Here is a 26,286-nt window from a genome sequence, read left to right on the forward strand (position 1 = left end):
ATTGGACGATAAATACACGGACGGAGGAGAGAGAGGCGGCCGTGGGACGTTTTGGAGCGATTCAGCAGATCTAAACGGTAATATTCTGTATTTTACTGACGTGTTTGTGAAGACATCGCGTTGTGGCGACGTAAAACCTTCACATTTGTGACGTTTGGCCAGAAACGGGCTGGTTTGGCGGAGAGGAGCTGTCAGCTGGTTGGTTTCTCTGACCAACAGGACTATCAGTGTTTACTCTGGTAACTAATGGGGTTCTAGCTAGAAACACTGTTTACTGTTGTTCGCTGGTGTCAACAGATAAACACTTACCAATAGTTATAATCACCGCTTGCGAAAGGAATCAAACTGGTTAAATGCGTGTCGTGTGGAATACAGCTGAAAGATTATTATTGTGGTTATTGTGTAACAAAGGCGGCACAGACAGAATATAATCGATTATAATAGATTATAATTGTGGCTGATTGCTTTTATAGGAAGAATATTTTTGAGAACGTGGCTGAAACAACAACATAGAAGAATTGACTATCTTTTTATTGTCCATATTATTGTCTTTACTGTTTTGGAAAAACAATTCTTTTACTATTATATTCTCTGTGATATGAAAAAAAAACAAACAGAAATACTCACTAGATGTTTGTTTATTCTTAATTTTTTTGTGCAGATTTTAAATTTGTCAGTTGAAACATGGGTGATCTGTCACATGTCATATATAACAATGTAAAAACAAAATAATAACAAACAACCCAACTAAAAATAGAATTTCACTCAGAAGAGTGCGTACCCCTACCAAGGCCAAAAAAATAATTTGAATTTAATAATGCATCAAAAATGGAACTCTTAGCCATCATTTAAGGTTGTTTGATTTCATAATATTTAAAATGTAAATCTGGAGGTTCCTGAAGTTTTGGTTGTTTTTTTTAAATCTGCACCAACCCCCTAAATATGGCAGACTTTTAAATATTATTTATTCATTCATTTTTACTTCATAAATAATCACAAAAACAGCTTTTTATTTTAATGATAAAGAATGTATAAACAGAAGCACAACAACTTTATTCTGTCCCAAACCAAACAACAAACCAATAATGTACTGGAACTTGGATGAAAACTGACTTCCTTGATGGATGCAGCAACAAAAAAAATCACAAGGAGTAATAAAAAGCCCTTCACCAAATACTAGCGCTGCAACTCTCAATGGGTGTGTTGTAGTAAGCATGCAAATAAGTTCAACAAGATATGTTTGAGTTGATTCCTCTTTTTTGGCATTTCACATTTCACTCGCAGTGCTGATGTGGTGTAGTGTGTCTATGCTACAAAATGATGTGTAAGGCTCGAACTTAGCAACAACATCTTTAAACAAGAACCAATGCATTCACAGACTGCAACATCCTGTGACACCCCTGAATTCAAAATTTTACCCTGACCTACTTGCATAGGTCAAAGATCAAAGCACTAGCCTTAATCTATGGTCTTACCTACACTGGCCTTCTCCCTCGTCTTTCTATCCTATCCAGTTCCTGAGTGTACAGAAGTTAAAATTTGACGTTGACATCGTTTGGTCAAGGTCATCATCTCATTTTCATCCCCTTCGCTGCCCGAGTAATGTGCTTTTTGTTTCATCTTTCTATCTGCAACGGTTGCAAAGATATGTGGTGGACTAACGGACAGAGGAACGGACTCACAAACGCAGACAATTACAATACATCACCGCTTTGAAGCGGGATGTAAAAATAACCAAAAAAAGCTAAAGTAGAAAAAGTAATTGCCCCTGTGGGCAATGAATAAAGTTCAATTTGTCTTCTTCTTTACTGCACTTGACTGAACCGCTGTGGCGTGATCTGTACGTGGCGGTCAAGTGGCGAGCTGCTGTTGATCAGTTTTAGTGAGCAGGACCGGTAACCTGCCCGCTTGCATGCTGTGTGTGACGAGCCTCTGGGCTCCTAGCGGCCGTCTGACACAAATCACAGACCATCATTCATCCGTCCTACATGAAGACTTGATGTGACAATGGATTTATGGTTCAGCTGCTCTTGACGTCTGCCTGCTTTGAACGCTTTACATGTGAGAGATGGATTGTGTGCACAGTCGTGGCAGCAGCGTTGTGTTCCTGTCCCATTGTGCTGAGTGTCATACCCAGGCAGCGTCCACGTGACTGGGTATGTGCCACAAATGGCTTCTCTTGTACCTGCTGCGGTGCAGTTACAGGTCACACCCTGTACCAATCAGCCAAATGTAGCCTCCCACCAGCTGTATGTCCAGGCTACACCTCTCAGGTGTAGCCCTGAACAGGTTTTGTTCCTCTACGTCTGAGTACCACTTTGAGAGGAGCGTCAGGCAAGTCGTAGGACAGTGAAGTCGGTCCTGATGCTGGCGTAGAGACTCAAATCTGTATTCATGTCATTGACATCAGTAGACATGGCAGTAGCATAGCCTTACAGCTGGCCTGATCTCTCTAATCCTAGCCCCAGAGACGCGTTTGTTTAGTCTCATTCCTACAGCCGTGGATCCAGTCTGTTGTGTTCCAACTCAAGGGATAAACTGGTCACTGTGTTTTAGTATGATAACTTTAGATTTCAATTATTGTTTTTTCATTTTCAAGTAGTTTGACAGCTCACAATGATGATCCGTCACAGTTATCAAGAACTGTGGTGAGTGGTATTCTATGGTCTATAGTTGTACTGTATAGACACACTGATGGATCGCCTTCAAGAGACGTTTTAGTGTGACTGGTAGACCTAGACCTTACAAGGCGCACTGCCAGTTTTTGAGAAAATGAAAGGCTTTTAGGTGTACTTTTGGTGCAGAAAATACTGTAGTTATTTTTGAAATGCTGGGGTCATGTCTTCTCCCTCCCAGGTGAGTCTATTTTAGAATAGTCAATGGTTGACCGGTACAAAACAGATGTCGCATAGGTTTATGTCCTGGTGATCCACGACATGTGCAACGGGTCCACTGAAGGGCAGGTGGAAGAAACATGTCTGAACCGATGCTGTCTGAGCTGCACAGACTCTGTCCCCATCCCATCCTTAGCTTACTATGCACCACACAACAAGAGCCTTCCTGGCACTCCTCACATCTGCATCGGACCGCAAACGGCCAATAATGCCGACTCAGCTGGATTAAGAAAGCCTGTGTGTTCTGTTTTCTGCTCTGTTTGCTCTCCTGGAGATGGAGTGGTCACCTGCCAAATGCTCAATCGGACAAACAAACACTCTGCTGGTCAGTCTGCTTTTATTATTGACAGTGAGAAATTGGTTCAGCCCCCATGTCTCTTTTAGTTTGTGCAGGATTGTGAGGGAACATATTAGATTAAGTCTGTGTAGGTGGAAATAGGCTTTGCTACTGTAGTCTTATAATAATGTTGCTTGTATAGGTTTGTCCACAGTCGCATATTGAAAGTTGACATTATTGTCTACATTCTAAACATTTAAAATGCAGACAATAATGTCAACACCACAGCAGGACACATTTTTGCACATGTGTATTGTTGTTTGTGTGTGTGTATGTGTGCGCGTGCGTGCGTGCATATGTGTGTGTGTGTGTGTGTGTGTGTGCGCTGGTACTGTATTCAGACAACTGCACATGGCTTTAAATGTACTTGTCTCTTGTGGTGTGTCTGCTAGCTGAGTTTCTATAATTACCACAGCCTGCAGCGCCTCATGGGGAGCATATTAACACACACGAGTGGAGGAGCACATGCACGACTCATGCAGGCAGTGTGTGTTTGAATGCCTTAGCAGCATCTCTGACCTCTGATGTGTGCAGGAAAAATAGAGGCACTTCTAACCATGGATGTGTTCTAATGTGTCTCTGGGTAATGTGTGTTTAATACGACGGGAATACAAGTTCTACTATGTGTACCTGGCACCCTTTAACTAAAGCAAACATTAAACTGGAGCAGCCACAAGCATTTAAAAGACACAGTGTGTGTTTGTGCTTCAGCTCGACACGACTCTGCTTCAAATTGGTGTCTTGGTCTTTCCAAGAATGTGAGGAACACAGATTGAGCCACTACAAATAGTTCTTTCTTATAAAATTGCTGTCATCAATAATAATTGATCATTCAAGAGTAAGTTTAGCCTTAAAAGTTAAATCCAACATCACGAGTCCCTCAGTGTGGAGCTGTCTAGCTGTGGACTCACAGATGTGCGTGTGTGTGTGTGTGTGTGTGTGTGTGTGTGTGTGTGTGTGTGTGTGTGTGTGTGTGTGTGTGTGTGTGTGTGTGTGTGTGTTTCAAGAGACTTGGTTAGACTTCACCAGTACATAACAGGGTATCATTTGTCTGCATTTCCTCAAAAATCAAAAGGACAAAATTGAATGAAATGCTACACATGCTTAATATGGGTGCAACGGCGTTCACAGGTTCATTAGACTTTAGTGTGCATTTGAACCTGTGTTAAAATGCACAGTAATATCAGTGGTGTGATTGTAGTGGTTGAACTGTGAACCTAACATAATGCCGTTAGAGTAACCAGCTAACATGATAGTTAAATGGTTTTGTAGTGCGGCAGGTTCATTAGGCTTAACATCAATGACATGAACTCACATGAGCGCAGCTGAGAATGAGATTTCTCCAGCGTGAACAGACTCTCATTATTCTGTGTTGGTTACAGCAGCATCAAACCATCTTTAAATTGAAGAATTACACACAAAGACACATCATCACTTTTAGTAGGTGAAAACCGGCATCTCTCCAAATACAATAAGATCGACTGGAGCAATAAGTCAGTGTTCAGGATGTACTTTCCATGTGTAGAAGGAGGAGGTGAACTGTGTATGAACATCACGTCTCACTGAGATTTTAATTTCTCTTTATTGAAATGATAACAAGGCAAGAAGGCTGGAGAGCCTTCATGACATTTTGTGTTATCTAAGACTAGCTGGTGTGCTCTACTTTATAGTTCTGCATGCAATCCCATAAATCACTATCAGGATTATTAGATGCATGGAGTTTAGGTGGGGTTGGCGGGATGGGAGGGCAACGGCAGGCTGTCTGTCCACTACTCCTCATCTGTTTGCCCCTGGAGTCTCCAATGAAGAGCGAACCAGGATAGATGATTGTTGTGATGGTGATCCTCTGGGAGTATTGGACAGTCATTGTTATGTAATTTCCTGTCAGCGTAGATTGGTCAGGCTGTGGGTTGTCGGTGGGCTCAGCACGGTAATCTCACCAGCCTTATCTGTCTGTGAGAATCAGTGGTTGTAAGGCGCAGGACTTTCTCATGTACTCCTGAGCAACGGCCAGGTCAACCTGTTCCTTCATCCAGCATCAGCAAACAGGTTTGTCCTTGAGCTTGACGTTACTCTACTAAAACCAGTCTGTTGTGTACTTTCCCAACTCATCCGACTTCCTCCATCCAGTTTCATCCCTCCGGGCCTGAGGCTGGAGGTATTAGAGCTGAAATAGTGCTAATACACTCACACACATCACCTAATCACAGGGATATTTCTGCAGTAAATTATGGAATTAAATCATGTTCTGTAATGTTTCCCTACAGAGAGCAGTAATCACAGAAAAGATGAAGTTCTTCAGACTTTCTGTGCTGATTACATTAACTATATAAAAAGCAAAACCATCAGACATTCTTAAAGGAAAATCACACCAGGGAGGCTTTTTATGGACCAATTTTAATTATTACTTTCTTATCAATCTAGTAGATTATGTGTTAGGATACATGTGAATCTAGTGATTTACAATCTTCCAAATCTTCTCAAAATCATGTGAATTTCACTCGATCAAAAAATTTTGATCAGCAGAGTAAATCACCAACACTCCTTGCTGCTGAAAGTGTTGGCTTTGGTTGAACATCTAGCCGTGGATATTGTATAAGCTATCTTTAGCTACAGTAATCTTCATGTTGCTATTTTATCTTGATTTGCAGCATTTTGAAACTGTGTTTTATGTATCTCTCAAGCAGCTGCCATCCGTTTCAGAGAAAAATGTAAGTCAGGTATTGTCTTTGTCAAATCAAAGATAAGAAAGTTAAAATCCAAAAGATAACCAATACAATCACATTTTGAAGCATAATCAATCTGTTGCATGAATGAAAATCTCATCATTCATTCATCTTCTGACTGCCTCACTCTAGCGGGTCACGGTGAGCTGGACCCTATTCCAGTTGACTGAGGGCATGAGGTGGGGTAAACCCTGTGCGCGACGCCAGTGCACCACAGAGCCACACAGAGACAGACACAACACACATCTTGTCATATTTGTATTAACAATCTGACCAATGTGTTCCTGCTGCTTCACTTTGATATCAGGGGGCAGACAGTGTCAAATCTGGACATGTCATGGCGGTCGACCATGATACAATTTTTATTTGCCTTTATTCTTATGTGTGTTTGTCTGTACCTGTCTGCTGTGTGTATCGGCTGTAAAGCTAAACCGCTGTAAGCTGCGTGCTGCTTGCTTTTTCTCTTATTAATGTGGGGACACAAGAGCTGTCAGTGCTGTTGTTCTGCTGCTGGTGAAAAAGTAATGAGTGTACATAACGTTTCTGATCCAGTGTAGTTTACAGCCCTGCTGCACATGGAGGCTGTCCACAGCACACGGAGCACCGACCGGCTTCATGTCTCATGTCGGTGTTTGAATAAAACTAATTACCTCCAGCCATCAGAGTTGGAGGAGGTTACATGATCGCTTGAGTTTGTTTGTTTGTTTGCGAGATAACTTGACAGCGTTGTCAACAGATTTGATTGCAATTTATGTAGGTGTGGATTTTTATCCAGTGATGGTTTCAATACATTTTTAGTTTAGTTTAAGGATTCTGGGGAAAAAAATTTCAGTTTCCTCCAACGTGCGAAATATCAGGAAAAAGATTATGGGCCAATGAAAACAAAAATTTCCCTGGCATGGACAACTCATGATGTTCCACTGTTATGGAAAAATAAATCCAGATATGGGGCATAGAATTATATATTTGGATAGAGACAATATTTTAGATCAGTACAGTAAGAGAGGTTGATGTATGAAAAACAAATGTCCAGTGGTGTAGTGGTACCCCAATGAACAAGTGACCATGGCGTTGTAGCAGCTGTTTGAGTGCGTTCCAGTGGACAGACCTGTTTTAAAATGTTTAAAAAATGTGATCCATGTTAATTTTTGTCCTAACAAGACATTTCAGTTCAGACTAGAGACATCACTACTTGTTGGCCAAAGTTTTGGCTCAGATCAAGACAAACCCCTATTGAGAAACTTAAAACACATAAAAATTTCATGAATTTAGGGTTTTTCCACTAATAGCTAAATAGAACCTTCAGTCCAAGCAACTTACTATAGAAGCAAGAATTCCAGCACTGCGACAGTTAATAAATACCACAGCAACCTGATCAATGTTTAATGTTATGTCATTGTTAATTTTAGAACAGAGAGGATATGAGGCATGTCGTCTTTCATTAATTTGCTTTGGGGCAGATGGAGGAAATGTTTGGAGCTCCCTTCATTATGTCTCCATCATCCACAGAAAAGCCTCGTGGTTCATATCAAGGTGAACTCGGACTCATTTCGACATCTTCAACTATGCTTTTTATTTCATGTGTCGTTGGAGTACCAGAGCAACCTATGGTCATATCATGATGTCATCAAAAAGTGTTACTGCAACTGAATCTATAATGGAAAAAGGATGTCACGCTGTGGCGACCCCTAACGGGACAAGCTAAGAGGAAGCTGTATTATTTAATTTCTGTTGAGAATTGTGGTGTCTGATTACCTGCTAATCTGTGCAGCTTCAGCTGTAGAGCAGAGGAAGATGGTCTTGCCAAGTAAACAAAGTATTTCAGTCACTGCTTCAATGGATATCTGATGTTTCTGTCCTCCTCTCTGTCAGGATTTATCTAGAGATATGTGGAAATCCCTCAGCTGTGTTTTTGTGTACACACTGTACATGTTTGTATCAGCTTGTCTCAGAATAACAGTTTCACTTCACACTCGCGTTGTTTTTTCATACCACACTTGAATCACTGTTAATGTAGGACTACACATCACGTAGGTGTAGTTTGGACATGTTGGCTAATGCGGTCACATCCCTTTTTGCGCGAGAGGCGTTAGAGCCAGCATCCCCAACCATCTGCATGGTGACTCATTGGACTGTCATCGTGCTCTATTAATAGACTCTATTTGAAAGTCTGACCCCCTTCAGACTCACCCCGGGACACCAGAACCCCTCATCTGGCAGTGTTCCTTTGATGGGGTGGAGCTTAAGGATGGAGTTGGGACAATGCCACTCCATTCTCCCAACCCCCCACCCTCCATGCATCATTAAAATTCTTTTTATCCCCTTCCATGATCATCTTCCCCAGAGGTTTAAGCCTGTAACCAGAGGGTGGAGCATCTGTTCCAAAAGACTTTCTTTTCATGTGCAAGCCACCCCCCTCAATCTGTCTTCTGACACCCCCCCCTCTGGTAACAGTCAGTCTTAATATCTAAAAAAACAAACGCATAAATAAAGTACACAGACAAGTATAACCTTCCTCTGTCTGAGTGTCTGCTTCATTCATTCAGTTAGTCCCTCTCACTTAATGAATGCTGCTGAAGGCTGAACCTTTTCTATTAGTTGTTTATTGAAGACTCAATGCGTCATTTTGTTTTGGCTGCTTTTGTTACTCCTTCATTTTAAGATCTAACCCCCTCTGTCTCTCTATGTGCAGGCGAGAAGTAAAACAAAACCAAACCAAACCTGAGAGCAGATTGAAAATCCTGTGAGATGATCAAACACCACCTGACAGGTCAGTATTTTTATGTGCAGGCAGATGTGATGAAGTCTTTGAGAATTTCTTCATCACAGATGCTCAATGTTAGATCCGTGGTTTAGTGAAGAACATACATTTTCTTGTCTGCAATTTTTTTGCTGTCTGTTCAACAGCAACTCAAATCAGTTGCATAGCAACTCTTCCACATTTTATGTGTGGTTTTCCATCTTACAAGCATTCAATGCAGTGGATGGATTACAAACTTGATAAAAATGTTGTTCTGATGATTGACTTTTATGTGATCTGGAAAGAAAAAGTAAATATATAATCAATACATCCATTAGTTACTCTCTATACTGAGTGGCATTGTAAGGATGTCATTGTTGTAACTGCATTCTTATTTATATCGTCTAGCATGTACTAACAATTCCCCCAAAGATTAAAATGAAACATATATATATATATAATTATTTTATATATAGGTATATATTCATTCATTTATTTTCCATACACGCTTCATCCGTTGTCGTGGGTCGCAAGGTGCTGAAGCCTATCCCAGGCAACTGGGGGGTGAGGCAGGGAACACTCCAGGCGCAACGCCAGTGCACCGCTGAACCACATAGAGACAAACAGACACGCACTCACACATACACTCACACCTATGTATAATTTGAAGCTGGCCAATTAACCTAAAGCGCTTGTTTTTGGAGGTGGGAGTAATACTATTTTTGAATCATATCTAATGTGAAACTGAGCCTCTTTTGGATTTGATGCCTTAAATAAGGAGGCAAGATGAGATATTCAGATTTAGAAAATTGAAAAAGGCATTTTTAATGGTATTTTTTATATTATTAACACACGCAACATGTTTCTTTTTGTCACACAGCCTTTGCTAGAAATCCAGGTAACTGCGCTGCCATACGTGTGATGTTGATACAGTTGGCATAGAGAAAAGTGATTACTGATTTGTCACAAAGGGATTTTTCTCTTGGGTGGAAATACTGTCCTACTTACAGAAAAGCCACTGCAGCCGAACCTGCTGCTCCCAGCTGGTTCTGCTTTGAAACACCATCCTTTCCTTCTCCCTCCTTCTGTCCTCCCCTCCTCGTCTCTCTGTGCTCCGGCTCTGAGTCAGTGCAGAAGGCACCACCTCCCCCCTTTGAGCTGCGTCCTCTCTGCGTCAGACAAGTCCATTCATGAAAAGTGTGACGTGAGCAGGTCTTCACCAGCCCGGTGATGCTGCAGACCACGCACTCACAGCCCAGGTGCTGCGGGAGTTAGAGGAATGTCTGTCATCCTCGCTTCCCTTCATTTTCTCGCTGTTTTTCCTCCGACACTGACCATCAATTCAGGTTCTTTTTCCACTACTTTTTTTTTTTTTATCGGTTTGTCAGAGCGGAGAGAGGACCATGAGTCTGAGCTGTGATATATCTGCTGCTGATGCTGTGTCTTTGGCATGATCTGGAGGTACTTCCTACTTGTTTATTTGGCTCTGGTATTTTTAGATGTGTGCATCTGTGAGGAGAGATGCGAGTGTGTGCATACATGCGTGCAGTTTGAATGTGGATCAGCTGTCGGTGTTTGTACTGCAGGAGTGTCTTGAGCGGTGGTGCGTCGGTGCTTGCAGGAGCTATTTTAGGCATAGCTATGATGCTGCTGCCGCTTTCTGATGCAGCGCTTCTCTGTGCCTTTTGATGGATGAGTCGGATGTATGAAAAAAAGTATAGAGCAGCAGAAGAAGCACTCAAATAATAGTCTGTGTTGTTACACTTGGTGGTCAGAGTTGACCTTTTCCTGCACACACAACCACAGCTATTTCAGTATGTGCATACCCTGAAATGGCACACACAGACAAACCGCATTCACATCTTTTCTGTGTTCTATTTGCTCTGTTTTGTTTGGTTAATTCTCTATTTGCCCGTGCTCACCTAGCAACATCACCTCCTCACCCCGCTTCCAGATTCATCCATCTCTGTACCCACTCCGGTTGGAAGCAGGAAAGCTCTATCTGCCCACCTCTGTCCTCTGCTGCTAAGCGTGTTTATGTAACTGCATTGGATGAGTAGCCGGCAGCCAGGCTTTAGAGGAGGGGAGGAGGAAGAAGAAGAGGAGGTGGGGGGGGGGTACCGTCCGTCCAGTCTCCACAGAGATTTAAAATAATGGTTGCATATTCATATCCATGAGGAGTTAGAATTTAGAGTTTATCAGGTAACACGGTGACTGTCGAACTAAGTCTCCCAATACGTGTGTTTGTCTGTTGTGACCTTTTTTACGTATCTGTCTGTCTCTCCTCAGTCCTCTTTGACAGGCCATCACTATTACAAGAGCACAAGAGGGATTGTTGTGGCAGCAGCTGCTCTGATGAGTAGTGTGTGTGTGTGTGTATGAGTGTGTGTGTGTGTGTGTGTGTGTGTGTGTGTGTGTGCGCGTGCGCGTGTGTGTGTGTGTTGTGTCTCCTGGCCGTGCATGGCAGACGGGCCCGGTTCACATGGAGCCGGCTCCTCTTGTGTCCTTTGTTGTCGCTCTGGGAGTCGTGGTCACTACAGTATCGTGCTGCAGGCAGCCGGAGCAGTTCTCGCTCATTTATTCTCCGCTCGCTTTCGTTTACAGCCACGCTTCAATCATATCCCTCTGCATATTCTTTTTCTGCTTCCCTAATCTGCTTTTGATCCCCAGTGTTTCTCTTGGCTATTCTTTCCCTTTCTATCTGTATGCATTTGGGTCCAGATGGTGAGCGTTTAGGCACAGAGCTCTCAATACATTTGTCATTAAGCATTGACTGAAAAGGCAGATGTTGAAGCTTTTTGAGACCAGAGTATTTGTGATGGTTACAGATTTTAGGAGGTTTGGGTTCCGGGTTACGCTGCTGGGTGCAGCCTCAACGAGAGACTCAGAGGATGAAGCTTTAGCTATTTGTTTCCTCCAATTCTGACAGGAGCTGCCTATTGGATACACAAAATGTGTGGCTAGAATGCTGATGTCAACCTGGTGTCAGACATTACACCTCTAGAATATATTTACTCTGCAGTAAGACTTTGATTTGTCGAACCAGATAATCAGATGTTGATGATTTGGATTTCAGATGAAGAAGCTAAGCTAAGGCTACACACTCTTTCATCCTCATATCGGTGATGCACACTGGCACTTTCATTCCTCCACCTGTCCACCGTCCTTTTTTTCTTTTATGCTGGAGGATCCAGCCTTCATAACACACAGACGTATTCCAGATGACGCTAGCTGGCGCCCTCCCAGCTGGTGCAGCTTTGACCTTGTTCTCATTTTCCCAGCAGCACCACTGAAACCATGAGCAGACTGATAGGTAGGTGTGTGAAGACTATTGTTCCGTGCCATGCGCTCCCTCTCTGGCCACCACATGTATTTAATTCATCCCAGGTGAGTCACCACAGGGTATCACAATTTGAAGAAAGAGGGATTATAGGGAAATGTCAACCATGTGATGGCAGATGCCTGAAGGCTGTGCCAGCATGTGTTTTTTTGCCCCGCCACCGCTGTGCCCCGACCAGCAGATTATTACTTTCACCCACCTACAGCAGGCTGTCCAATCCCTTCTGGCAGGCCTCATGGCCATGGTAGTGATGGAAAGCTGATTTAGACAGCCTACATCCCAACAATCAAATCAGGACTTGGATGGCTCTGTTGGCAGAGTTATATTTCTGAGGTCTCTGTTGACAGTCCTGTTAATTTCAATGCTTCAGTGTCCCAAAAAAACCCTGAGAGCAGTGATTGTCTAATTTTCCTTTTCTTCACATTGCTTTCAATGTGATGATTGGTTTTTAAAAAGCCCTAGTCTACATTGAATTGAGAATAGGTACAAATACCAGAGATTAGCTGCTCAACTATGACCTAATTTAACAGATGGTCACACGTGGAGCTCAGACCAGAGATTTTTGAGCTGCCAATGATAACTGACTGGTCTGCTTTGCCTGCTTTGTCTTTATAGCTGAGTTAGTTGCTGGTACTTCTCAGTGGTCTGGAACAGCAGCTATTAATTTATGACAAAGTGAGTTTTAAGATGGAACGATGGAACCTACCAGTGTTCACGTCTTGACACCATCTCACTGTGCTGGAGTCACATGAGCTACCTTGTGATACAGTGTGGTAGTCAGATTGGATTAATCTGCTCCGAGATCGATTGAAATAAAGAGCTATATGCTATATATATAGCTCTCTACATACACATTATAACAGTGGAGCACTAGTCTGCTTTATCCTAAAACAAACTGCTCTGGCTTCCACAAACCTGTGTGTTGGATGAGAGTCACTGTGACTGGTAGCAGAAGGTCAGGACGGATGCTGTGTTGACATGGTAATGTGTGAATGACGAGGTGGGATAGAGGCTAAATATGTTCTCTTAATTGTGGCACAGCTGTCACCTAAAGGGTGGTTCCCCCTATGAGGCCCAGCAGGGCTCCCCTTAATGAGGAGCAGAGCGATGAGACCACAGATGATGCTGCTGCTCCTGCAGCTGATGGTGCTGTGTTCTGAGCTTGGGGTGTGTGTGTCTTCCCGTTGCTACGTCAGTGTGGTGAATGGTCCATTTGTTAATGTTAGCCTACAGCATGTTCAAAACATGAATCCAAGTAGGATTTGCTGAGTGGCACAAAATAATGCCCTTCCCCCCATGGATTGCTGGGAGTAGAGGGATTACTGGATCCTCACAAACGTGTGTGTGTGTGTGTGTGTGTATTGTCTGAATATGATCACCCTGCACCACCAGCTGCTGTGCACACGGACTTACAACGTGTGTTTTCGAAACTTTCCTCATGAGTTCTCCTGCCTGTATCTACATGTATGTGGCGTGTTGAGTACAGAAACGGAGACTGTGAAACTCACTCATACATATTCTGACCAGTTATACGGTTAGCTGGATGCTAACCGTACTTTGGTGAACTTTGGTGAAGTTGGAAAAATAATCAGATTCAAACTTGTTGGATCAGTAATGGTGTGAAAACACGAAAAAAACATCACGTCTTTGGTTCAGTAGTAAAGTAATCAAATCAAATCCGTCCAGCCTCCAATGGGAGATGGTTAGTTATAGTAAAGAGATGTGCAATTCTATGGTTTGGAGGAGCTTGTGCACTGGTTATTTTATTCAGTCATTTCTTTCTTATACAGTATAGAGCCTACAAACAAGCCCCGCTTGTGTTTCTGACCACTGACCTTAGAGAGCAAAGAAATGAAGCATGTGTGTAGTGTTCATTAGTGATCCATGTGGCTGAATAAGGTCTAGTTCTACTCCGTTTACAGAGGCGTGGACAAATCAGCCCTGATTATCTATCTCCCTTCCTTTTGAACAATTCTTCATCATATGTTTTCTTCTGTGAAGCTAAATCTTCTTTATGGAAACACAAAACGGAAGGTCAGCGTGTCCTTCTGTCCTTTCACAGTCATTTTCGGAAAATCCTGTAAATAAATGAATGTAAAAGAAACCCTGGGTCATTTTCAATGAGGTTGCAGGCATTATTCCTGGGATTCAGTGACCATAGAGATCTTCCATTAGAGATTAATGGCCAAGAGCGAGGGGTCCATTTCCTGCTGGTGGTGTCAGATATAGATGGATAGATTCAGTTTTGTTTCACTCTGCTAGGAAAGACGTCGGTCAAGTGCACGTAAAGGAAAACTGAGGAGCTCAAAGCATTTTGCTCTTTGGAAATTATTTAGGTGAGATAAGTGTAGTTTTAGTTGAGTTACACTTGTCTTTACATGCGTGTTCCTGCACAGCTGACCACATCCACCCACCCAGTCAGCGTCAAAAGCCCGGCTCTGAGAATCGTCCATGGGATGGAATTACAGCGCGGGCCCCTCGTCGAACAGCTCGATTGTCTCCGCTGTGGAAGGGACGGATTTATTGGATACCTGAGAGAGTGTTCTCTCCTTCCCCTGCACTCTCAGCAACCTTCTTAGAGACAGGCCTGCATTATTGATGAGTTTCTGGCAACCACTCCACTCTCAGCGCTCATGTTACCCCCCCAGTAGACACACACACAGACACAGTACATGTATGCATTCGCACAAATATGAAGGAGGCATCTGAGCAGAACACCTGTAGTGATTGTGAGCATCCCCACATGTGAATGCTGTCAAAATCTTCCATGCTTGTCCGCATTTTTCATCCATCCATCCATCTTTGTGTGTTCTTCATACTGTGAAGTTGTTGCTTTTTTAATCACTCATAATTAAACCCACGCTCGAGCCTGAGGTCCACTTTTGGTGCCACTGTCCTTCAACAGCTTAGATAACTGCACCAGAGGAGCAAAACTTTACTGTCCTCTGCTGAGAGGAAGACTCTCTCTTTCCTCCCGGTGGCAACATAAACGGTGTGTTTCGATTGAACTTTATGACGGCTCTCCCCCCCCTCAGGGAATGTCCACGTAACAGTCAGCTCGGTGTTCGGCCGCTCCGTCTCCTCCCTCCTGGACTTCGAGCTTCTGTTCCAGACTGTAACCACCCTCGCCCTCCCTCTATGCCCCCTGTCATTCGCTATTCCCCTCAGGCTTGATTGGATTTCCCAAAATATTTGTCCCAAGACCGATAAATCGTCATGTGATTATCTGGAAAGGCATTCGATTGAACCTTTGTGACTTTGGCAGTGCCCAGTGGTTGTTAAACGCTGATAGACAGATGTGCTCACCTTTGCTATCAGTCTGTCTGTGGCATTGCGTTCGAAGCGTCTCCCCACCTCATGTCCAAAAGTCCACTGAGATAGACTCCAACAACCCCAGTAACCTGAGAATTTTATATCTATGTGGTGATTTTGTAAGATCATTATTTAAAATGTTATTGCATTTTTAATTCTCTTGTGTAGAGACACTCCACAGATATAATTTCAGGTTTCCTCAACAACTTAAAAATATTTCACATTGAACGTATCTCGCTATACAATGACATACATATTTTGTAAGAGAGGATTTTACTCATATTAATCTGTGTGTCCTTCCCTTGACCCAGGTTCAGTAGTGTCTTGTGTAACTCTAATAAACCGTTAAAGATGGAGGAGATTTTTTCCTGGTCATTCAGTGACTGAACTGGTTAAATAGTTTGTTTACTATGCTGCTAGCGACAGGCCTGCGTTGTCTGTAGCGCTCCATTGATAGTTAAGCAGTGAGAATGGGTTGTGTGTGCCAGATGTTCCACTCTTAGCAGTCCTAATACACAGCAAGAGTTTTAATCCTCACTATACTGTTACTGCTTCATTAAGAACATTGTAAAGCTCCAGCTTGTGTGTTCTAGTATTAATATCTCTGCAGTGTCTGGTCCTCAGTGGATGATTTAGTCTTCACTCCACCCTGCAGCATTTGCGCTCCATATTTAAAAATAATCATCATTAACGTAAGCTCTCTCAATCCCATGTCTGAGAGGAAATGAGACAATTGGGTGTGTTGGTGTAATAGAGCCCCGTGTTTGTATCAGAGGTGTTTAAAATCATCCAGATAGATTCAAATCAGTTTTTTTTGGGTTCTAATCTGTATTTCATTCACCAGTGACTTGATGATATTATGGTAACCCCTCTGTTTCATGTCTACTTTTCCATCCTGCAGGAGACTTTCAGCATTTAGCCATCCCATCGTGTTAGGCCGTGCCCACCTCATCACTACTGGGTAGCCCATGCACATGCGTGACACCATGGGTAGCTCCCCTGAGGTGCTTTCATGGACTTCCTGCCCCAGTCTTTTGGTAGGAAAACTGAAAGAAGAGCTCAAACTCACCGTGGTTGGGGAGGCCATGAAGAAATCCAACTCACCAAACTCCCAATCGCAGCCTCCTCAGGCCCCTCCATCCAGTTTACCGCCACAGATCATCACAGATCTGGCTCCGCCAATGCACCTGCCGGTTCCCTTGCAGACGCTGAAGACGCCTGGCCAGGAGGAGGAATCCGTGCTGGGAGGTGTGAGTCCGAGTGCGGCGTTGAGTGTGGACTCGACACGTAGCGAGGGAGGACACTTTGAAAACAGCGTGCTGCAGCTGCAAGAGCAGGACCAGGAGGAAGCTGGATCGCCGGCTTCCTGTGAGCACGGCAGTGGGATGGAGGAACACATGGGAGACGGGGAATGTCCCGTGGACCACAGTGGGGAAGGGAGACAGGGCCCTCCCCATCACCCCGATGACATCAAGCTGCACTTTCATCGGGCAGGGCCTGGGACAGGGGGCTTCCTAGAAGGGCTGTTTGGGTGTCTTCGGCCTGTCTGGAACATCATAGGGAAGACGTACTCGACGGAATACAAGCTGCAACAACAAGGTGAGGTCTGGGTTTCTCTTCTCTGCATGGTACAGAGTTTAATTCAGATGTTTCTGTCCTTAAGAGGAACACATTCCTCTTCACATTCCCTTTCTGCTAATATAGAAATTCAACAACCACCTCTAGCTTTACTGTGGAATCGTTGTGGGTAAAGCAGTTCAGTTGTCAGTTTTAATCGAGGGCATGCTAAAGGTAGGCTCACCTTGCTGCAGGGCTGCCTGTTGGAGGTCAGACTGGACTAGGCTACTACCTAAAAGATGGCTGGCGATTTCATCCTACGCGCTTCAGAAAATAAAAAATTGCATTCTACTTGTTTTTCCAGACATGTGGGAGGTTCCCTTTGAGGAGATCTCAGAGTTGCAGTGGCTGGGCAGCGGCGCACAAGGAGCTGTCTTCTTGGGCAAGTTCCGCTCCGAAGAAGTAGCCATCAAGAAGGTCCGCGAGCAGAAAGAGACGGACATTAAACACCTCCGAAAGCTCAAACACCCCAATATCATTAGCTTCAAGTACGTTTAAAACCATTTGACTGATGTTGTTTTATGACTGGGCATCTAATGCTGGTTAATATGGTTGACAACCTTTGGGTTTGCTGTGGTTTTATCCATCGTAGGGGTGTATGCACTCAGGCACCTTGTTACTGCATCATCATGGAGTACTGTGCCCAAGGCCAGCTTTATGAGGTCTTGAGGGCTGGAAGAAAAGTGACTCCCAGGATGCTGGTGGACTGGGCATCGGGCATCGCCAGCGGCATGAACTACCTACACCTGCACAAGATCATCCACAGAGATCTCAAATCTCCTAAGTAAGTTTCCTCATTTCCTTACACTGAAAGATAAGAATACAATCTCTTAGAATTTAAAATCACTTTTTTTGTTGCCTGAAAAACCTTTGAGAAAGACCTTAATTTCTAATGTTGCTGAGTTATAACATAAATACAGCTAATTTATTTGGACAAACAGTTCATTTCTTCTGGATCTACTTACAAGTCCTGTATGTTTTCTTGTTTAACTCTGATGTAGCAATTGATTCCTAATTTCTGGAAAGAGCTCAGCAGCCTTGTATAAAAGATTTTCACAGCAACAAGAATTTACTCTTTTTACTCTTAAATGTCTGACAGTAACCAGAAGGCCATTTTCACTGAGGAAAAATACCCATTGCCTAAATAAAAGAAGGCTGTGTCTCATCCAACTCATCGTTTCTCGTCCTGTGCACACTGTAGCCTGTTTCTCTAATCGATAGCGTCGTTCTGCTGCAGTGCCAAACACCATATTAGTCAGCAGAATGATAGCAGGCAAAATGTCTTGGAAAGGTCAGCCTTATTCAGCTACGAGAGCGATTCAGATACAGAAATATGCTTCTGTAACAACTAAGTCTTTAGATTTAGATTGAAATCCTATTCATGCTGCTTTAAACGGACTCAGTTTTCACTGGACTAACCTGAATTGTTTCACCCTGTTCTTCTGACCTTGAATAATATGATTCTGACTGCTTAGATTTGATATGAAAGTAAACATGGGTTTGTGTAATAATGCTACTATTGCTGTGGAGTTCATACATGTATCAACTGTACGCACACATAAAGGATTCCCATTAACTAACTAAGATATTTTTACCTGTTAATCACAAAGTCTGACATTGCTAATGAATCTGTGTGCTCTGTTCGTGTCTGTTTCAGTGTTCTGGTCACTCACAATGACACTGTGAAAATTTCGGACTTTGGAACATCCAAAGAGCTCAGTGATAAAAGTACAAAGATGTCATTTGCTGGAACGGTAGCCTGGATGGCCCCAGAAGTGATAAGAAATGAACCTGTGTCTGAAAAAGTAGATATCTGGTGAGTAGTAAAGAGAAAAGGATGGTTTAAAAGAGATAAAATATATAGCAATTAATGTTCACACTTTGCTTTATGCTATTTGAAAGATATTTTGGCTGGGCTCATGAGTCTCAGTGCGTAACCAAAATGTTAAATCATCTGATGTTGGTGGAGTTAAACCTGAGTCTCTACCTGCCTGCTGAAGGTCATTTGGAGTTGTGTTATGGGAACTGCTGACTGGAGAAATTCCCTACAAAGATGTCGACTCTTCTGCCATCATCTGGGGTGTCGGCAGCAACAGTCTTCACCTTCCTGTCCCCTCTACCTGCCCAGATGGCTTCAAGATCCTCATGAAACAAACATGGTGGGTGTGGGTCAGATCTTTTGTTTGCTAGTTTGCTAAGGCTGAAAAAAGACTGAACTCTGGCACCTGGCTCTTCTCTTTTATCATACGTCCTCCTCTTTTTTTGCTGTTTCCAGGCAAGGCAAGCCACGGAACAGGCCTTCATTTCGTCAGATCCTCCTGCACCTCGACATTGCCTCCGCTGACGTTCTAGGAGCTCCTCAGGAGACGTACTTCAAGTCTCAGGTTGGAAAAATAACCGCAAAAAACTCAACCCTCACTTCTTTCACAGGATTCTATACACGTCTTTTCTTGATCGTTTATATTCTTACTCTGTGAGGCACGATGCTGAGTTTAAGTTCTGTGATGGTGTTTGTGTCTGCAAATGGATTGACAGCATTTGGCTTTGCATTACAGTCAGAATGGAGGGAGGAAGTGAAGAAACATTTTGAGAAGATCAAAAGTGAAGGCACTTGTATCCACAGACTGGACGAAGAGCTGATCCGACGCAGGCGAGATGAACTCAGGTGTGTGTGACTGGAAAACCTTGTGTAAAAATTGCTGCAGCACCTCTGTAGCTATCCAGGTTATAATGCATCGATTTATTTGGTTTCGTGTAAATAATATCGCTTTTCTTCGAACCACACGTTTGTGGAAAAATACATTTCCTTTAACAATTTCAGGCACGCCCTGGACATTCGGGAACACTATGAAAGGAAACTGGAGAGAGCCAACAACCTCTACATGGAGCTCAGTGCTATCATGCTGCAGCTGGAAGTCCGAGAGAAAGATCTCATGAAGTAAAGACACCAGCTAGTTTTGCTTTTTTGTTCTTGAGAAAGACAAAAATTGACAAAGAATTTCCTCCCTTTCTTCTTTAACTCCTAATTCCAGATTGTGTCTTTCAAATTCATAACAGTTCAAATTACAACTCTAATCTGAATGATGTTGATTGTCATGTAAACCCAGACTAATCCAGCTCTCACCTGCAGGAGAGAGCAGGCGGTGGAGAAGAAATACCCCGGGACCTACAAGCGTCACCTGGTCAGACCCATCGTCAGATCAAATGCTGTAGAAAAACTCATCAAGAAGAAAGGAAGCATGTCTCACAAACCAGGTCTGCCCCCCACCAAAAGGTAGGAAACTAAACATCTAACTGTAGAAGACAGGACTATTATTCCCTATTTCTGACATTTATTTCAGTTTTTGACCCTTTTTGTTTGAAGGGATTTACATCAATTGTCATGAAATGACTGAAGTGAAATTAACATACTGTATATTTGACCAATGTGTCCTCCAGGCCGGACTTGCTTCGTTCTGACGGGATTCCAAGTGTCGACCCTCTCCCCTCCCCCTCGCCACTGTCTGCCAGCCCCAAAGTGTCCACGCCTCCTGGCAAAGGCCGCTACAGAAGCAAGCCTCGTCACCGCCGCGCCAACAGCAAAGGGAGTCACAGTGAGTTCCCTGGGATGCTGAAGCCCGTCGCCGGGCCTCTAGAAGACACCAAGTCCCTCCAGGAGCAGCAGTTCCCCCATCACCACCCAACAACCCAGGAGCCCTTCCTCCCTCTGAAGGGCCGCGAGGAGGCCGTTGTCAACTGTGCCAATAATCTGCGCTACTTTGGCCCCGCCGCTGCTCTCCGTAGTCCTCAGACAGACCACTTACAGCGCCACGTGTCTGGCTCCAGCCCCGACCTCATTTCCACCGCTGTGGATGCAGACACACGACAGCGAACTACGTCCACCGGCTCCAGCACTGTCCTGGGCGCGGGGGCTGGTTCTTTGTGTGCATGCTGCCAAGCTCACCCCTTCCCCGGCTGCCCTCACTGTCAGGAGACGCCTCCTGCGTCCAATCACCACTCACTGCTGAATGCCCAGGAAGGAGCCCCGTCGTCTTTAGGGCCGTCCTGTGAGGTTCCTGCTTCGAATGGGGAGGCTGCAAAGAAGACTGAGCCACAGGAGCAGGAGGCGTGTCAACACGGTCACAGTCTGCCCACCGCGCTGCCCCACATCCTCAGGCCTCCGACAAAGGTGGGCACAGCTGGGAGCTTCAGATTCATGAGTGTATTGTGTGTTTGTGTCATGAAAACACAAACATCAAGTCTGTGTAAGACAAACATCAAGTTCTTCTCTTTCAGGGCGCTGATGAGTCATCTGAAGAAGAAGAGGGGGAGGTTGATAGCGAGGTAGAGTTTCCACGGAGACAAAGGTATAATACTGCGTAGAATCTTGTTGAGCATTCACCACAAAATAAAAAAAATAACTTCTTCTACTAACATATCCCAAAATTTGTACTCTTCATCTGTTTCCTCACAGACCTCATCGCTGTATGAGCAGCTTCCAGTCTTACTCCACTTTCAGCTCGGAGAACTTGTCTGTGTCCGACGGAGAGGAAGGAAACACCAGCGACCACTCCAACAGCGGTCCAATAGAGAGGCTGAGCGCCAGTCAGGAGGAGCACCTGGACGAGCTGCTGTCTCACACACCGGACATCCCCATTGACATCTCCACCCAGTCTGACGGTCTGTCCGACAAGGAATGCGCCGTCCGCAGGGTGAAGACCCAGATCTCTCTGGGAAAGCTGTGCTCTGATGAACACAGCTATGAGGTCAGCACTGTTAATGTAGTGTCAGTAGTTACGGATGTTATGTATAATACAATAGTTACACATTGATGTTGTACAACCGCAAAAATAATGAAACTGATTATGACGTTGATATTGTCATGGTTACGTTATAAAAATAACGGGCGATAGGGGAAATCCACGAAGTAGTTATTTTTTACAATTATTATAAATGTTTTAAAGCTGTAAAACCCCTCACTTCACACTTTATACTATTTTATAAGATAGACATGAACATTTTCACACTTTTCTCTCTTTTTTAAACTCTGTTTAAACCTTGCTAGAAAAATAAGTCCAGTATTATTACATGGGGATAATGTTGGTTTCCAGCTTAATGTTCTTTTTCCTGCAGTCACTGATCCACAAAGCTCAAGCAGACTCCATCCTTACGATGGTTTTGTTCAACAAGGATGCAAAAAGTTACAATCCTTTTTTAATCCTTGTTGAAACTTAACATAACTTCTACATTCCTGTAGCATGTCCAGATGTTCAACTTTTTGTGCTATAGTTAGCATTTCCCTCTGCCTTATAGGTGTTACTGCAGGTGTCTTTGACAGTGCAGAACATTTCCTCAATATTCTGGGGTTTATTGGGATTGAAAACTTTCAAACATACAGTACTGTAGTGCAGCTCTTCAGAGTGAACTGGATAATAGCAAAGGACCACTGTACTTAAAATGGATATGTGCTGATATCTCTCCACATATTACTTTCATTTTTCTCCCAGAATCCTCTGCAGTTTGGGGACTCAGACTGTGATTCATCAGAAGCAGAGTGTTCTGATGCGACCATTAGAAACAACAAAGTTGGGGCTCCTTCTTCGTGGTGAAACCCACCCCAGGGCTCGGATCGGTTTCTGCCTGGAGGCCATCGTGTCCCGCTCTGCCCTGCAGGAAACACAGCAATAAGAGGACAACATTGTATAGGAAGCTCCCCATAGCAAACTCTCCCAGAGCCCCCATCCTGTCCTTCATCCAACCCCAATCTCCCTCATCTTTAGCACAGCATCCAGGCAACCCATGGCAGGGATTTCCTTTTGAATGATAATGTACAGTAGATAGTGTAACATTCATAATTTATTTTTGTCTTAGTTTTGAAGGAAGATTCAGGATTCTCTGTATATTGTCTGAGCCGAATGGAGAAAAAAAAAAACATTTTGAAACTGAACATGAGGTGAGTGTGTACTGATGAAGATGCAAATTATGATCCATCAAAGGCTGGCAACAGGCAGGGTGGTGTGTATTCTCTGCTATTGCTAGTCTCTCAGGTGACTAGGAGTTGATCTGGCTACGCTTTCAGCATATTAATGTTTAAACCTCAACTAACGAGGATTCCTTCTCAGTGAAGTAAAGACCAACCTTCTTTATCATGAGTTTACAGAGCCCCGTCTACCTGCCTCCGTTACTTCAACCCCCATTGTGTGAAGAGGGGAATTGGAAAATCTCATGAAAACCCGGTGAACACCAGCATGAACAACCTGCCTCGCAACCAGACCCCCCCATTCCCCTAAAAAACCCCACAGGCATCTCTTCATCAGGATTCCTGCCTGCTGCCCTTAGCATGTATGTGCAGCTTGCAAACGCTGCCAGGAGACTGCATGAAGCGAACAAAACTAGCAGAACAATGAAGAGAGAAAAAGAGAATCTAAACTCTGCTGATGAATAGGGAGAAGATTAAACAAAAAAAGAGAGAGACTCTTCCTCTGTGATCCAGCTCGTCCCTCTCTAAGACATGCCAACATCATTGCCATCATCAATCAGATGTCATGACATCTGTTGACGGATTATCAATGTATGTGTGGGTGTGTGAGTGAACGTAAATCCCTTTCCTCTGTGTTAGTCATCACAGTTTCAAGTCTCATCTCAGGATTGTTGGAGGATTGCGAGAAACTGAATTGGACCAATTATTGTATATAGCAGTCTTCTCTGAGTGGCACATATTATGGACCATGCAGGAATAATTAAAGTTTCGCAGGTAGCCTTGATGTTCAATCCATAGCTGCTATAATAGACATTATCGTTATGTAAAGTTGTAGAGCTTTTTATCTGTAATCCAGGTGCAGTATCCCATTTTTTTTAAATCATTAGGTGGAGCTTTTCCCATTTACTATTTTCTAGCAGGGAAACCTAGACTGCAAAATAAGACATAATGTCCAAAAATGCCTGTTTGACTACGCTGTAGAGAATAAAACAGCAATAAGCTTGGCACTCAGGTGCAGTTGCTTGCTCAGGGTCCAGGCCGTCTAGCTGGCTAGACACAACAGAGTGACCGGTGGTTAGAAGAGAAACAGTTTATTAATCTGATCCATCTTTTTTAACCTGCCTTCCCTTATTTTGATGCTCAGGATTTATGTTTTTGATTGACAGCAGGAGCAATATATCATTGGCCACTAGATGGCGACAATTTTTATTGGCTTCTTTTCCTGACATGACATGTGAGAGTCCTGATCCCATTCTTTTCCATTTAGTGGATTATCACTGACGTTTCACAATGGCATAAATATCGTGGAATCCCAGCAATATGATATTTTTGTCTTTTATAGAGGGATACTGCATCCTTGAAAACCTCATTTCGATCCCAATTAGAGTGTTTTATTGACTTCAGAGCTTAAAATTAGCCAACGAGGTACGACTTTATTGATAATGATGTCAACGTGTCATCTCAAGTGTATGCAGACGGCTGAGTCTTTTAGTAAGGAAGAAAAGCCAGGATCAAGGCCACAGAGTACTTAAGCGCTCTTGGTTTTCTATATCACAGTATTAGTTACTCATGTATAAATGTGTAAATGTAATGTAAACCATTTTTTGCCCTTTCTCTTCAGGGCATCACACAGAACATCCAGCTTCTGTTGATGACCAGCTAAATGGTTGAGAATGAGCAGAACATCTGTGTTAGATCAGTATTACACTACCGGAGGGTGTGAGTCATAAAAACTAGGTGGCAGCAGGTCAATCTAAAACGTTATGGATGGGTAAATACATTTTTGCTTAAAAAGCTTACTGTACACTCGCTACTTTAAGTAGCTACCACCCTTCCTCAAGCTTCATCCAACCTCTTTCTCTGTTTACGTCTGTGAAATAGCCTCGTGTACTGTAATAACTGGGTAATCTGATTAAAATGTTAATAACATTGTCTTTCTGGCATATATCCTGTGAAGTATGCTTGTTGTTCGGTTTTAATTTAATACTGATTCTTTTCTTCTTTTTTCCTTTGTAGCTGGCCTACATGATTTAATTAATTTATTCTGGATGAATGTAAAGGTGATGTGCTCTTTTTAATTTCAGGCAGCTTTGTTAAAATAATGACATGATTTCTCCCAGAAATATTATTTAAAGCACAATGAATCGGTTTTGGAAGAGGACAGTATTTGTAGAATAACAACATTGTCATCATGTGAGGCTATGGTAAAATTTACCTTTGTTACCCCGCAGCGAACATTCATTATTTAGATCATCGTTGCAGATGAAGATTTAGCTTTATTGATTTAGCAGAAATAACATGATTAATTAGAAACAAGGTGTTTCTAAAGCTTTTTATCTTGACATGGGCTATAAATAATCTCTTGAAGAACAAAAAAATATCCAGTCAGTGGATTGTAACAGCAGGGTAAATGAGATGTTAAGCCTGAAGACGTGTGTGATGCTGATTTCTGTACTTCTGCAGAGATCCCTTCATCTCATTTTAATCAAAGTATCATTTACTTACTCTGGAATTTCTGTGAAATTGTGTCTGTGGACATCATGTTGCCTCGCCCCGTGTATCAAATCTGTTTCTTTGGTACTTCTGTTTCCAATCCTCTTTCCTGTTGAATGGCATTACGATCAACCAGTCCTGTCTGTCTGTTTCCTGTATTACACAGTGTACAGTGCAATGGGTATCTGGGAGAATAAAATCAGAGCAAACAACTGCATGGAATAAATGCTGATGTACTGTACCTGAACACACCGTAGTCTGTCTTCTTTTTGACACAATACAATATAATTAGTGTTTTAGGTTTATAGGTTTTATGCTTTCTTTGTCTTTGTAGCACTTTGAGATTTTCGGAATGTAAAGTGCAATATAAATAAAATGTATTATTATTATTATTATGTAGACTCACCATGATGTCTGCAACTGTGTATAAACCGCTTAACACTGAGAATGTGAACAGCAGGAAGAATCCTGAGATTAAGTGTTCAATTTAAAATTATTATCTTATTATTTCTTGTTTTAAGCACAGCTTGGGTTCATTGTGTTGATTTAATATATTTTATTTATACTTTGGAAAAAGAATCTAAAATTAAAAAATATCACTAAGTGTGTACATTTTTTGGGTTCATGGTGTTGATTTAATATATTTTATATAATATATTTTAATTTATATTAAATATATTTTACATATTTTTTTGCTACTTTGGAAAAAGAATCTAAAATGAAAAAATATCACTAAATGTATAAATTGTAATAGTTTTGTGTAAATACTTATTTGTATAATTTATTTTAACACAAATTCAATTGAAGCTGTGGTTGTATGAGTGTCAATTCTGTGTTACGTGTTGTACGTGCTATTGTCAACCTCAGA

At 42.8% G+C, this 26,286-nt stretch overlaps 1 protein-coding gene across 2 annotated transcripts; it reads left to right on the top strand.

Moving 5' to 3' along the window:
- Positions 1–25,659, top strand: map3k13 (mitogen-activated protein kinase kinase kinase 13). 2 transcript variants are annotated; one of them, XM_068329786.1, is made up of 15 exons: positions 1–77; positions 8,650–8,727; positions 16,251–16,948; positions 17,271–17,454; positions 17,559–17,750; positions 18,624–18,782; positions 18,967–19,125; positions 19,242–19,350; positions 19,522–19,631; positions 19,788–19,904; positions 20,097–20,240; positions 20,405–21,134; positions 21,242–21,312; positions 21,420–21,711; positions 22,453–25,659. In XM_068329786.1, the coding sequence occupies exons 3-15, from the start codon at positions 16,318–16,320 to the stop codon at positions 22,552–22,554; spliced, it is 3,000 nt and encodes a 999-aa protein (XP_068185887.1). In that variant the 5' UTR covers positions 1–77; positions 8,650–8,727; positions 16,251–16,317; the 3' UTR covers positions 22,555–25,659. The 2 variants fall into 2 exon arrangements, with proteins under 2 accessions (XP_068185887.1, XP_068185888.1); XM_068329787.1 differs by lacking the exons at positions 1–77; positions 8,650–8,727 and adding an exon at positions 10,084–10,158.
- Positions 25,660–26,286: the final 627 nt, after the last annotated feature.

Source organism: Antennarius striatus, chromosome 12 (assembly GCF_040054535.1).
Source record: "Antennarius striatus isolate MH-2024 chromosome 12, ASM4005453v1, whole genome shotgun sequence".
Classification (NCBI taxonomy): Eukaryota; Metazoa; Chordata; class Actinopteri; order Lophiiformes; family Antennariidae; genus Antennarius; species Antennarius striatus.

Coding starts and splice junctions, on each gene's coding strand:
- map3k13 (XM_068329786.1), top strand. CDS start 16,318: ATGCACATGCGTGACACCATGGGTAGCTCCCCTGAGGTGCTTTCATGG. Junction 18,783..18,966: donor TCTGAAAAAGTAGATATCTG/GTGAGTAGTAAA, acceptor TGCCTGCTGAAG/GTCATTTGGAGTTGTGTTAT. Junction 21,712..22,452: donor CTGATGAACACAGCTATGAG/GTCAGCACTGTT, acceptor TTTTTCTCCCAG/AATCCTCTGCAGTTTGGGGA.